Source organism: Schistosoma haematobium, chromosome 1, assembly GCF_000699445.3.
Source record: "Schistosoma haematobium chromosome 1, whole genome shotgun sequence".
NCBI lineage: Eukaryota > Metazoa > Platyhelminthes > Trematoda > Strigeidida > Schistosomatidae > Schistosoma > Schistosoma haematobium.
Genome location: NC_067196.1, coordinates 19,073,823 through 19,088,896, shown reverse-complemented (window position 1 = coordinate 19,088,896; position 15,074 = coordinate 19,073,823). Strand labels below are relative to the sequence as shown.

The 15,074-nt window shown below is 39.0% G+C and overlaps 1 protein-coding gene across 1 annotated transcript in view; it reads right to left on the bottom strand.

Annotated features, from left to right (window-relative positions):
- Positions 1-15,074, bottom strand: part of MFSD3_3 (Major facilitator super domain-containing protein 3) — a gene marked incomplete at both ends in the record, with an annotated part of 48,536 nt that overhangs the window by 19,024 nt on the left and 14,438 nt on the right. Inside the window, 2 exons of the mRNA XM_051218404.1 lie at positions 12,989-13,365; positions 14,770-15,022. Coding sequence (XP_051073330.1) covers positions 12,989-13,365; positions 14,770-15,022 — 630 coding nt within the window. The remainder of the gene's footprint in view (positions 1-12,988; positions 13,366-14,769; positions 15,023-15,074) is intronic.

The window sequence follows — 15,074 nt, the reverse complement described above, 5'->3', positions numbered from 1 at the left end:
GGAATTCCGTAATTTTTCTGCAAACGCGAGTTTTGCACAAATCACTGGTTTACACGAAAAAAAGTTCTATAACGGATGTGTCTGTAAGGCAAGTGAAATACCACTGAGCTCTAGACGAATCATCCGGCAGTTGGTCACTGGATGCCGAACAGTTCGTCCATCTCCATCAATGACAAAAAAGAACAACTGAAAAAACGAACAGAATTACAAATGCTCTACTTTGTTTTATAGTCAATTAGATAGATATCGGACGTTATTTGAATAAATCATTTATAATCTCCCTGATGTTTAATAAGTGACACAGACCACGTTCGGAACAAAATTCATCAACGATACTTCTTTTATCGGGTTTTAGTTAAACTGCAACGTAGGTTTACTGGGAGTCTTTTCAATATTGTTGAATTGTGAATAACGAAGAAAGTTCAGCGTAAATTTAGGTAAATTCTCGGAATCGATAGAACATTTCATTCGCTTCTCCGGTTGTAGGACGATATGATTAAGTACAATGGAGTGGATACCATTTATAAGCCGACGTATAAATATAAGATTTGATTTAACACTCCTGATCACGAGAGGTTCTAACTTGACTTGTCGGCAGATTTGATGGTACTCCTTGTCGTCAAATCGCCCTGAAACGGCAAATCTTCCTTTGATGTCACAGATATTCATGGTTTGGCAACGTTTTTATTCGTGAAAACGTTATAATAGAAAAATCTCAAACTCAGTTGAACCAAACGTTAGAAATGAACGACTTAGAAAGTGATAATCAGGAGGTATTCAATATGCCGAGAAGTGATCGATCTATGTTGGCTAATTGTTGTGAGGAGTGGGTATCTCGCCGAGCCCGATGGTGATCTTGTGAGGATGTGTGATCGAGCGACTCCAGCTAAAAGATATGTCCAGCGCGACTAATGAGGTTTGTATCAGTGTCGAAGACACACAGATCTATGTATTTTAAGTGTGTATTTACCGCTACAAGTAAATGGAATAATATTTTAGATATCCATCAGTAGTTGGAATCGTTTCTACTTACAATACCAATAACTAGAAGAATGATGTATGGTATGTTTTACCGCGTGGATGTGCGTTGTTTCGGTTATTAAGTACAGATAATTTTGTCCGAGGGCGCTGAATTTCTTCTGTATGGAAGCAATAGGAACGATGAACCGATACATTGTGGATTTAAGTGAATTCACGGGAATACTGAGGAACACGTCGACTACACAGGTGTTTGTGATGCATCGCATAAGACCCAAAATCTTAGCTGTTCGTAGCAACCATCGTCATTTGGGTATAATCCTGCACATTCTTCACATGTATTTTCCTTTCCATGAAAAGGCAAATGAATTCTGACTCTAATTGGGCCTATTTTACACTCATGATAATGCTGTAAAACAGCACAATTGTTGGGCTGTACTGCTCGAAATGCTTTTATTCCGTCACAACTGGTTGATCTTGTGATGGCCGCGTACACAAATGCAATCTGTTTGGCAATTTCGAACCTGTTTTTTGGACCCATTCGCGTTTTCAGATAGCTTCTCTTCAAGTGACAAAAGTCATGTCATATATATGATGCTTTGCTACAAAGCATTCTTACTATATATTTAGCGCTAAACAATGAGGTTGTTATACATATTAAGTCTGCATAGTTTTCGATCTAATGCTAACAGAGTTTCCGTGTTCATTTGTGTTACCATCGGTCACTCGAGTTTTGGAAACGGTTTATAAGCATTATACTCAGGCGCTTGGTGAAACCCGAGTGCAAGTGCATTAAAAAGTAATCAAGCACGACCTAAGACAAGATAATGTGAAGAGGAGGGATGGTGCCAGTGTGTGTCCAGGAGACCACAGCGGGTTCTAGATTAAGAATCCAAGAGTGCTGGCTACAACAAATCCAGATGTTTTGGTCACAACAACGTTAGCATCTGTGAATCAATAGCTCAAGAAGTTTGTTGTTTATCAGTGTGCTCATGGGATATGGAAGACAAACCTAACAATAAGGTTGAACGACTAAACACCACGAACAAGGGATATGATTGCATGATCTGATCGCTTGCCATAGTCACCTATTGTGCTACGGAGCTAGGCAGAGTGAACGATTACAAACAGTTCTTTCAAAAGTTCGAGTTCATCATTCCTTCTTTTGTGTGGTGAGAAAGTGACGACGAACTAAGTAAGAGATGGAGTTGCTCGTTAGATACTTTTATCACCTGTGTTCTTATATTGCATACCTCGTTATTAGCAGCCCAGGCTACCAAAGCTGGGAGAAAAGGAGGTACAGTCGCTTTTTGGTGTGGAGTGCTAACGGAGTTGGGATATTGGAACTATTAGTTTATGTGTACTAGGATTTCTATCAAATTTGACGCATGCATCAATTTCGGTTGGATCTCTCGCCCGATAATTAAATATACTGCAGATGGTACGAAAACGGTGTGGATAACATCACATGCAAACACTAATTTTATTCCCAATTTTATTAATTTGAAAATTTTGTTTCTTCACTTGGAAATCATTTTTAATATGCAAGCAATCGTGGCCTAAAATTATTGCCGGTATATTTGTTTTCTGAGCATTTATTCCTGTAGTCTTGGTCTCTGTTGTTTGTAAGATGGTCGAAATTAGATTAAAACACTGGCTGTCTACCTCTTGTAAGACCTTATACTTTAATCATCCGAGATAGTGTAGATTCGGCGATTGAAGCCAGTGATTTGTGAAAAAGTAACGGACATGAATTTGAGGAGTGAACAGAGACCGATCTTTCATCACTCTCTTTACAAAACCTGCAGCCGATTGGCTTCGATATAACTTCTTAGGCTTCGTGTATCAGTCACCCTGTTATTCTTTACTAAATAAATCCTAACTGTGTATGAATTCAGATGTCGACATGACTACATTTTATTATTGGATAACACAGATCATAAAGCCACAAATACACCAAGCAAAGTTGAGCAGAACAGCTGATACGCGCAAGCAAGCAAATACAAAGGCGGTCTCGGAGTCAAACCAACTATTGAGATTCAAGCGCATATACATGGGAAAAAGAATGGTTCATCGAGCGACGTTTAAGCATCTAACATTTATGCTAGAAGGAGGCACATGTGTGTAGTCCCTCACATGTGATAGAGCATACATGTTCATGCAGGCATGACAGTAATAACAATAATAATAATTCAAAAACGTAGATAATTTGTTACCGTCGAGTAACACATCCTGTTAAATAATTTAGTTGAAGGGCTTGACAAAATTAATCGCAAACAAGCTTAATTGTAGGAGAAGGGCTATAAACTGAAGATGCTGGTGCTCACAGTGGGCAATATAAAAGTGACCCCGATGCGACAGAATCAAACATTGCTTTCATCAGGATTCTTTAGGGGCTACATGGATCGCAAGGAACGACAAATTTGTTTATAACTAAACTGACACCCCACTACTATGTTAAATATATGTGGGAGTGAATGGGACTAATGTGGATTTTCCTGAAATGTAACACTGATGGTCTTCTGAGGACCAGCAACTAATAGTATCCGTCAAACGTTACAGGATTACCATTACTATCGAATGTCTTATAAGCTAATTATTTCGAGGAGTTAGTTTAAACTGAACCTCATTGCCTTCTTTGGCAGGCTTGTTATGAAAATTGAATGTTCTGACCTGTTTGACAAAGTTTCCCTAAGAGCTAGTAAGAACTATTGTGATGACTTGCTGGATGAAGCCGTACTCAAAGATATGCGTTCACAACAGGTAGCCATATGGTGTATGAATATGAAATTAGTTACGCGTGATCACTTGACTTCATCGATTGTCAGTCGCCACAATTAAAATGCAAATAATAAAGATGCCAGAGTATATGTTCAGAGTGTTTTTGAATGTGCGTGTCAGACTTACAAAGGACGCAAAAATATCCGTTGTAACTCAGCGTAAAACTTCGCATACATAGTTACGGGACAGAACAACATAAATGTTTTGAAACAAATAGAAACATTATCTATCTGACAGAAGACTGTGGTGAGAACATTAACTCACTGAGATCCAAATCGACCGGACCCACCTTACTGTATGGATTCGGTAAATCTTCTCATAAAAGAGGCCAAATTCGTGCTGTAGTGATGAGTTACTTTATTTCAATGTATTTTGAATGTTCGTGCTTTAAATCAGCCCAGTTATAAAGCATCCAAAAACGTTTTTTGTACCATTACAAGCTTCGAGCAAGACAGGTAGATGTGACAGCAACAGAGCGGATAATCTAAAAACCAACCAAAAGCGTCTTATCTACTACATCGTCATTTCCTAAATTTTTATCCTTGTGTTGTATAAATCGGCTTTTATCCAGGATTTGTTTCGTCGTATTTCCTCGTTTTTGAGTCTTATTTCACTGAAAATTTTCTACCTAATTCTGGTTAGAATTGTGTCTTTTCCTTGTTATATGATGCTGGACCGATAAGGCTTTATTATATTGCACTGAAAGTTAGAACACGAAGAGGTTAACACTTTTGCGATTCCATTATCTTCTGAAATCATTAACCTGCTAGTTCGACTTTTGTAGTCAGAAATTAGATGCCGTTTATTGAGATTATTAGTGTTGATTCACATTTATGTAAAAGTCGACTTCATAAACCACTTTTCTCCATATGATGTCCGGTAAAATTCCAACTATATAGCTGATTAGAGGCATCGTTCACACATATAACACTGTTTTTTAGTACAGTATCATGTGAATTACGCATACAATTTGTGTAATAGTACGATCTTTGACTCCAAGCGGCGCTATGAAGCTTCACGCAGTTAAGAGAATACGATGGTTTGATATAACTGAATTAACGTTTGTTTGTTGGATCGTTTTCTGCGTCCGGATGAAATATTTGAATTTCGGTCATTTTGATTCCTATGTCCAACGCAGTAGTTTTTCAGAAGAAATTAAGGAGATAGGTAGCCATTTAGATAGTTCTATGATAGCATTGATTTCAGACTGATAGGAAGTCGTTGAGAACCATTTAGAGGAACGAAACGACTTATTATCATCAGTTTCATTCAATATTATACTTTAGTACATTATAGAATTCTCAGCTTAAATTATTTCAGCCAGTTTCCCTCACTTATTTCTTGGTCGATACTGACGATAAATGTTGGGCGACCGCAGTTAGATGTAGGCACTTCAGAAATCGACAGATATGTGTAGTCTAGTTATTGGACGTTTGTGGGCAGTTTATATCTGAGTGTGAACATTTATTATTTATTTATTTGAACACATGAATATTGGTACAAGAGAGCGCCAATATATATGCGCCACACAAAACAATGAGAATTCGAAGAGAAGTAGAAAAAAAAACTAAAGAGCGCAAAAGAAAAAGAGAACAATGACGAAGAGATTGGAGTAAGGTAGTGTGGTAGTAACGACGGAACGAAAAGGTACAATCAGAAGAAATCTTTCAGGTAAAGGAGACACAACCACTTTTTATGAAGAAAGTAAAAGAAGGTTACAGCAGGATCGCCACTGGCTTCTATTCTGAGCCATATCTGATAACGTCTCTAGCCACTGGGTAGCACCATCTCTCAGACCCCAACCAGGGAGTCGTGAAGGACCGACAGGAGCCAGTCCTTTGCAGCTTTCTTTCATGCCACGACACCATGTCATGCACTGACCACCTCTCCGCTTCTTCCAACCAGTCCCAGAGTCGGCAAATAATGCACGACGTGGAATTCTCTGGGACGACATTCGTAGAACATGTCCAAGCCACCGAAGTCGGTGTTTCAAGATGGTGACACTGATTGCCTTATCATCTCTGCGCCCGAACACACGATGCCGAACCTCTGCATTACTGATATGGTGTTTCCACTGGATGTCAGCAATCCTTCGGAGACAACGATGATCGAACACAGAGAGTCGTCTAACGTCCTCAACTCGGAGAGGCCAGGTTTCACAAGCATAGAGCAAAACTGCTCTCACCGACGCGTTGTAGATCCGACCTTTTACAGCCAAACTAACATCACGAAGGCGCCAAAGATGGCCCAGATTGGCATAAGCCGCTCTGGCTTTCACTATACGTGCATTGATCTCATCACTCACACCCCCACCAGCACTTATGCAGCTACCCAGATACACGAACTTCTCGACTACTTCTATCTGCTCACCATCCGGAGTGAGTACAGGATTAGAATCCTGCCAGTCTTGTAGAAGTACTTTGCACTTCGAAGGTGCAAAGCACATACCATACCTACGGACACTGATTGCCAACTGATTAAGTGCGGATTGCATGCCTTGGGCATTATCGCACAGTAAGACAATATCGTCCGCATACTCAGGGTCGAGAAGTCTTTCTCCAGGCAACAGATCCACACCACCATTACTTACATCCATCAGAGCTGTTTCCAGAATGTCATCGATGGCAAAGTTGAAGAGGAATGGTGAGATTGGGTAACCCTGCCTAACCCCACTGCTCGAATGGAACAATGGAGAGAGGTGGTTGTATGCCCGAGGTGTTTTTATATAGGGCTGTTAAGATGTTCATAAACTTCTCAGGCACACCCTTCTTCAATAGACAATCCCAGAGAACAGTCCTGTCCAACGAATCGAAGGCAGCCCTGATGTCAAGAAACACTACTATTGTTGGCCTTTGATAAGTATGGCGGTGTTCTAACATTTGGCGGAGGGTGAAGATATGATCAATATATCCTCGACCAGAACGAAACCCAGCCTGCTCCTCGCGAGTCAATCTTTCTCGGGTTTTGAACAACTTACGAAGTATGACGGAAGACAATAGCTTGGACGCAACCGGAAGTAGACTTATCCCCCGATAGTTGTTACAGGAACGACGTGAACCCTTTTTAAAGATAGGGACAACTATCGACTCATTCCATGACGTTGGTACACCCTCTAGTTCCCAAACCTTTGTAAACAACGTCGTCAATTCCTTAGTCAAAAAGTCACCACCATCTTTAAAAAGAGCCGGAGGTAAGTCATCTGGGCCAGGTGATTTGTAACGTTTCAAGAGTTGGAGTTCCTTGCGGACTTCCTCCTCATTTGATGTATCAGTCGTCACTGGCCATGGAGGACAGGACAGTCTGACCGATGTTGCCGGAGCAGCAGGCCAGTTGAACTGCCCTCAGGAAAATTCTGCCCATCGTCCAAGACGTCGATGGATGTTAGTGATTGGCATCCCATCATCCTCGCAGATTGTTTCACTCACACCAGACTTCTTGCTGCCAGTGGCTCGGATGAGCTGGAAGAGCTTCCGGTAGTTACCAGATGCAGCTGCTGCTTCAGCTCATTAGCACGCATCGACCACCAGGCTTCTCGGTCCTTACGCAAGCTTTGCCCAATTTCCTTACGTAGCATCCTTCGTTTATGGTCAAACTCACGGTCACCTGGAGTAGACCGACGGGCTTCAATGAGTTGTAAGGAACCTGGAGAAACCCAGTGCTTAAAAGCGGGACGTTTCGCAAACCCACAACTGACTGATCCCGCCATTTTCATGGCGTCATGCAATTGCAACCAATGCTCATCTATACTTTTCGGTGGAGTGGTAGCTAGCCTAGAGGCTAGCTCGGTTCGATACTTACTTGCAACAGAAGTTGCAACCAGCTTGCTAACATCAATCTTTTGGTGGTGGTCACTTCGTTGGCCACTGAAAAGTAAGGCAAGATTGGCGCAGACCAAGGCATGGTCAGAGTCCAGATAGGTACTCCAAAAGGAGCGGCAGTCTTGTACACAACCACGCCAGCGGTAGCTGATCGCGATGTGATCAATCTGAGTCCAGGCTTGAGATGCAGAGGGAGGACGCCAGGTGGCACATCGGCGATGACTGTGCCGAAAGTTAGTGCTAGCCAGAAACAGGTTGTGGTCTGTGCATAGTTGCAGTAGACGGTCCCCGTTATCTGACCTGCGACCAACGAGTCCCCATCGGCCACCTAAACGACTCTCTTCTGTGCCTAGACGCCCGACCTGAGCATTCAAGTCTCCGGCTAGTACTACAATATCTGTCGAACGCACTTTCTGGAGAAGAACTGATAACTGGTGGTAAAACTCATCCTTGATTGCATCCGGGCTGCAATCTGTCGGGGCATAGGCGGAGATGACGAAAAGACATCGTTTCTCACGCCGATTTCTTCTCACTTTGATGGAACTTTCTAATCTAACAGCACATAACCGACTGTTAATGGGGATCCAATCGACTAGTGCTGCCTCAGCTCTAGAGCTTAGTGCGACACCAACGCCAGCAAGACCAGACGAAGATGCCACAGGGTCCCCGGATAAGCGCACGTAAAACAAGCTTTTCGAAGCGACAGATGGAGATCGAATTTGTAGTACTTCGCCAGAGTCTTGAATACGGGTCTCGGATAGACAACAAACATCAATATTAAGACTTTCCAAAGACATAGTCAGCCCTATCTGTTGTCCGACCTGCATAAATGTGCGAACGTTGAAGGCAGCCAGTTTGAATGGTGCGCGTGGTTTCAGAAAAACTGCTTCAGTCCTCGTATTCGGTGGTAACATACAATTTTCAACCGGACAGTGACTCGAGAACGTTTAGATACAGTCGAATTTCCACCAAAGACGAGCCGCTGTATAAGTATAAAAGAGGGTGAATAGTGTGGAAAATAATAATAATAATAATAATAATTACAATAATAGTAGTAATAATAATAATAGTATTAATAATGACAATAATTGTAATGATAATAATCTGAATCAATTGTTTGTTTTTCAAAGCGAGAAAGGTAATTTCCATAGGCATAAAGAGTTCATCAATTTGTGTGTGGGCTGTGATACTGCCCGGGTGCCCAAACCGAAGCAGGTGGTTTTCTTAGGGGGCCACTCCTCGAGCCTTTGACCTAAAGGTCTAACCCACAAGGCAGTGGAGCATAGTAAGGAGATGCAGTCCCATGGTAGCCGGTGACCAACGATTGGTTCATACGCCATTTGTTCCCGCAGGATACTGGAGCCCATGTGCACCATTGATTTGGAATCCGGTTAAAGCGCCGGACATTCGCTTTTCGTCCTCTCATTTTCGTAAACAACACTTCCGCCACGAGAAGGCAATGAGTAGGACTTCCCTGGCAGAGGCTATATACGCGTGGCCATGTGAGAGCATTTCGAGAGGGAGAGCGGACTCTCCCCACTCTCGGCCGTACCAGGGCATTCAGGGGGCTTGATTATACAGAAGAAGTAAATGTTCGGTATCTCATAGGGTTTCATAAGTATTGCAAAACCCAAAACATGACCACGAGTTCTATTGCGATAGTCTCTAACTTCAACTTGGCATTTGGAACCGGTTCTGAGAAGATTCCCACTGACAATTACTATTCATCAACTCATCCAATTAGTTATCACTGTTTACTTTTAGGCCAATGTGAGCATGTTTCATTTTTCAATCATTTCCTCCACTGTTTTAGAAATAGTTGCAAGTGTCCATCCAATAATGGAAATTTGGTCGTGTTTTATTCCACGTATTAAGTAGGCATTAATCATGAAGCCCCATCAAACATTATTGAGCAGTGGTCTATTGATACGTCCATATCAAAATGAAGAAATGTAATTAGAACTAGCATACTTTTATTTTCAAACTGCCTAAAAATCATAATTATCTGGCAGTATTTTCTCGCCAGTTTTCAGTACTTTTAACAGTTTCAGCCATGTCGTTTGAATAAATATGCTAAATGTTTGTTATTTTTACGATTCTTATCAAGTTCAGTTGGATGGGTCAATTCTTATTCCTCTTCTTTTCGGCAACCGTAACCAACATATCGACAAATGGTTTGATAGCAATCTTAGCACTGGCCTCCAGAATGGTCGGTTTCGCATTACTACGAGGTTCCGTCGAAATTGCCAGCAATAACCTATACACCTGTTAAACATTCAGTGGTCATCAATGATGGTTAGTTGTAGGTATTCCAGATATCACAATTCGTTGTTCTTTATTACTGCTTTCTCTCATCCGAAGCCTTTGATCAAATTTACTTTAGCAGTTAGAGCTACTGTGAATTAAATCATACCTCTGCCTGTTCCACTACAAAATGTTAATCATTGATTAGCGTTCATATCCAAGTACTTTGCTGCTCTTCAGTTTCTCTTTTTCATAATCTTCCTCTGAAGGCACAGCTATGGAACTTCTGACGTCCGGAACAAACTTGACGCATGCGTTCTCAGGGTCATCGTTTACAACGAGCGCTCTACAAATCTACTTTATAACAATTATAAACCTAAAACGTTGTATTGCGTAAATACTTATCACGACCATGACGCGTCCATGGACGCGTTGTCACTTTGAAAAATATTCTGAAGACTGTAGTTAGTGTAATGCTAAAGCACAAACCTAATTATTAACGCTCCAAGACATCTGCATGAATGTACTATTATTCACTTTTATTGAATATATCTGTTTAACGACCCTATTTGGGAACCATACTATGAGCCGAAAAATGTTGTAATTTTTAGATTATGCCTATTAACTGGCGTGTATCTGCCCTTGCAGAGATATATTATTATTGTCATTAAAACCTGTCTCGTTTTCCATCGAACGAGGTATACAAATGAGTTGGCCTCAGTTCTTTGTAAGGCCATGTTTTTAGTCGGTACTCTTGCTACATTCAGACGTAGTAAACATTTCATTTTCAAACTTGAAATCGAACAATTGTTAAGCCGTGCATTCATCGGGATACATAGTATGTGAGGTTTTTAAAACAAATTATATGATCGAGGCGATGTCTGGGAATGGTAACACTTTTGCACGTGGCTTATATTTATTTGCGACTGGTTCATTTGTAGCGTGTAATATAATGAGATTTTATTATTCTGTATATTGGATCGATTTCATAGCTGAAAGATAGATTCTGAAGGTCATTTTACAGTTAAATATCATACGTTGCGGAATTTTCCAAATATCTTCTATAGGCTATCAACAGTTTCTATCTCTGACTGTGCCGATAGAAATATAAATATTTAATAGTCAGCTACTATCGCACCAAATAACTGAACGTCCAGTCTCTAAAATCATTCATACATCCGCTGTCACTGGTTTTAATATTAAGCCAGTTAATATTTAATAGTAACTATATACTTATATGTTCTATTTAGTTGACGAGCTTTCTGCTCACTCAGCTTTCAATTTTGATTAGTATCTCCAGCAAACAATAAATAACTATGTTGTGGACAAGATGCCATTTCAGCAATCAAATCAGTAGCGTTTTCACAACCTTATCATACGAGGTTTCGTTGATAGTAAGCAGTCAATTTCAAATACATAGGACTCAATATGAGCATTTAGGTATCATATCAAATCAAGAATATTAGTATTTGTGTGGAAAGATCGATATACAGCATAGCTGAAACGTTAACGATCTCACAGTTCTAATTATCATCATATTCAAATTCTCAACTAAAATATGAAACTAATATCAAAACGGGGTATTTTCAACAAACTGAACAAAATGTCATCAAACCACAATAAACATGACGTGAAGAAAGATGTTAGTAAATAGAGGAGATCACACAAACTCTACTTTTGTTTGTTTGGTTAAATAATATGACGTTTCCACGACTGACAAATTCCATTTATGAAAGCGGGTTGATGAGATAAGAAAGAATTGGCTGATATAGCCCTCTCCACGTTATTCGAATGGTGCCATACAAACTCAGACTCGCCTGTTAGTAAAGTCTCATTTCCACTTAGTACAGGCAAAAGTGGTTGGTGAAATACAAGTGATTACCCTTCTTACAGTAACTCCACCTGTAGCCCATCTAGGGTTATTGTGTGCCCTAAGCCCGGATAAAAGTTTGGTAATGGGATCAGAGACCCCATCTCGTAGGAAACAATCTTGATAAAATTATCCTAGCCTTATTACAATCGTATGACAGCTCTTCACAAAAAATTTAAATGGGTTAGCTTCTTAATGATGGATCTTATTTGACAAGAAGCTGGTAAGTTCAAAAAATATTTGTTTAAATCCTCCTGAAACTTAGATTTTATTTAAAAATCTAGTCTTTTAAAGTTGCATCACTTCAGTTTGTCGAGATATTTTTGCTAGTTTTACAATCTAGGTTAATAAATTCTAAATGGTCTACGCTACATATAATCATCAATGTGACGACATCATTATATAAGGAGTTTATGGAATAAATTATCTTAATTTTTAACCAATCTACAGCAATCAGTCTAATTATTTGTCCTATCATAATCCTAAACCCTTCTAATTTTTGATACTCGATAATAAGTTGTTAATTCTAACACTTTGTATCTTTTGCACTTAATCTTCATTAAGCAAACAACTTACCGACATACTTTTACAAACCATTTATTTATTGATTTATCTGGACGCTGCCTCTCAAGTCATTAGGTAATTTTTATGATACAGGTCAATGACATAAAACCAGCATATGCTTCAACAATCAACTTCACATTATTACCATGGGAAGTTTGTGTACATAATTCAATTTTAGGGTAGTCCATATTATTTATGGAATCCAGATAGATAAACAGAGAAAACCAGAAGGCAATAGATAACTTGTTATCAATATGGGGCTCATTAGTAGAGCATAGCCCTGATTTCTCCAAGTAACAAAATTCGGATCTTTGGATGTTAGGGAAGTCATGTTATCTTCATACCACTGGGTAAGCAACCGTTACACGTTAAATAACTAAGGATATCGTTTGAGCATTTTTAAATCTGTGAAATTACTATGATTTTCTACTCAAGAGAACTTGTTTCCAAACGGAGATTTATAAAAGCTTCACAAAATTATAAGCAGTCCATTCCATAATGAGGTTTCATCAATACTTATACAATCCACTAAAATCCGTCTAAAGTACAAAACATATGTGCAAAACGATCACTCAGAATCACATACTTAAAATGAAAAGAAATCAAAACTTTGGATACACATTATGAATCACATTCCATAAGCGGTTATGTACAAAATCCTGGAAGTATAAAATAGAACTCAAAATGACAATTAACTATAACTTACAACTGATAGTTAGTATTTTTCACTTACTTGTGAGGTCAGCGACTTTAAAAATGTGGAGCTTGTTGATTTAGGAATGATACCACTACTACTAATTACCGGTTGTATAACTTGCACATCAGAACTACCAGAAGCCGGATAAAATGGATGTGACAGAAAAAATGTGTTTGTTTGAGCTCCAGCTGTAAAGCTTGTACTACCTTCAGAGTCTGAAAGAATACCGCTTGTTTCATCTGAACCATGACCAGGTATATAATGATTAAGGATTTGATGAGAATCGCACGACACAGGAATTACACTTGATGGAATTGAAAAAGATGGCATATAACCGATACTTGAAGTTGTCATTAATTCTCCCGAAGCACCCGAAATATAATTACTGACATACAGGGGAACTGCACTGGCAACTTTAATGATGAAAAAAATAAACACAAGCCAAAAACCCCACAAAATTTTAAAACAACCACATATTAATCGAAAGTATAATTTAAAAATCAAAGAAATTCATAATTGTACGTTCTAGATCTCATAGGTCAAAAAAATAAGGGCTTTATAAAGTGAAAAAGGAAGCGATCAATAAATATATGATTTAATAAGTGAAATACGAAACTTGTAGCGTGGTGTCGCGTTGAGGTTAACTATGAACACCGCTACCAAGAAACACGTGCCAAATAAATCAGAAGGCGTAGGTTGAACGTAACCAAAGAAACCCATAAAATCTCCGAGAAGCCAAATATCAGAAGGCAATTAATGGACCAAGTCGAGGTTTATTTGCTGGCGATCTCGTGGCATCGAAAGGATACCGAGATCATGCCAGGATACAAGCTTGGTTACAGAACGTAACCGAATTCGCGCGAAGTTACAATCCAAGTGTAAGTAAAAGAATGGAAGCACAAAATAGCTGTCATCAGCACAGTCAAACAAAAGCACATTAAAACAAGCACTGGTACAGTTGGTTATAATAATAATTGTTTTTATTAAACCAGTCGTGTTCTCGTGATAAACGTGAGTCACTACAAACTCAGTAAACATCAGTAATTCGGAAGTAATAGTACTAATGAAGAGATAATAATAGGATCCATGAATTGATAGTTCACATTTTTAACGTTAAACCTGACATAAGTTTCAAAAGTGTTGTAAAATACTTTATTTTCTAGATAAGCTGTGATTACAGCATTACTACAATCTCTACACGTTTACTCAAGGAGTTTATTCATTGACAAAGACCATAAGCCAATATCAGGAGTAATTAAGATGAAACTCTAGTAAATAATTTACGTGATTAGCAATAGGCAAAGTTTTTTAAAATCCCCATAGACATTACCTCAGCCGAAGTTCAAATGCGACACAAGTGTGAATTTTTTGGTTGCAACGTTGAAATTCTCATTTCCACAAAAATATCGCATCTTTAAAATAAATGAATTTTGGTTCCTAGATTTCATAAAGGTTTCATGAACCTTGTGTACAACATAACTAACCTATAATAATATGAAATAGTGTAATTGGCTTGATATACAACGGATTATAGTGGATTGATTTTATTCAGTACTATAAAGTAGAATACAGTACTGACTGGTAATCAGCAATCAAAAAATTCAGCTAAGATTGATATATATACAGTAACAATCAATGATATTAAGATTAAACATGACTATAGCTAATCAGGTCACATCAAAGGTCATTGAGGAAATATGAGTTATAAAAATGTTATGGAGATGATCATTTAGAAAAAGGAACTAACAATGAATAACAGAAGCTAAATAGCTAGACGGCTGGATTTATATTCCCACTGCTAGAATCTGGAAGAAGACCTGCGATAACACCATTCGAAGAATTAGCTGATAATAATATTGGTGTGCCAATAATTGTCCCATCTGGTAATCGATCTAAATCCGAAGTCACATTATTGTTATTGTTTCCAGTACTCCTCATTTCACCAGCTGCTACAACATAACGTGGTAATGGATAGTTTGCCGGTAGAATAGTCCTTAGTGCTGAAACGTTTAATTGTGGATTGTTTCCAATAGAAACAGTGGCATACGCCACAGTTGGTGAGACGTAAACCTGTCATATGTATACAAAAATATATGGTTAATAATCATTCCATAAGAGTGGA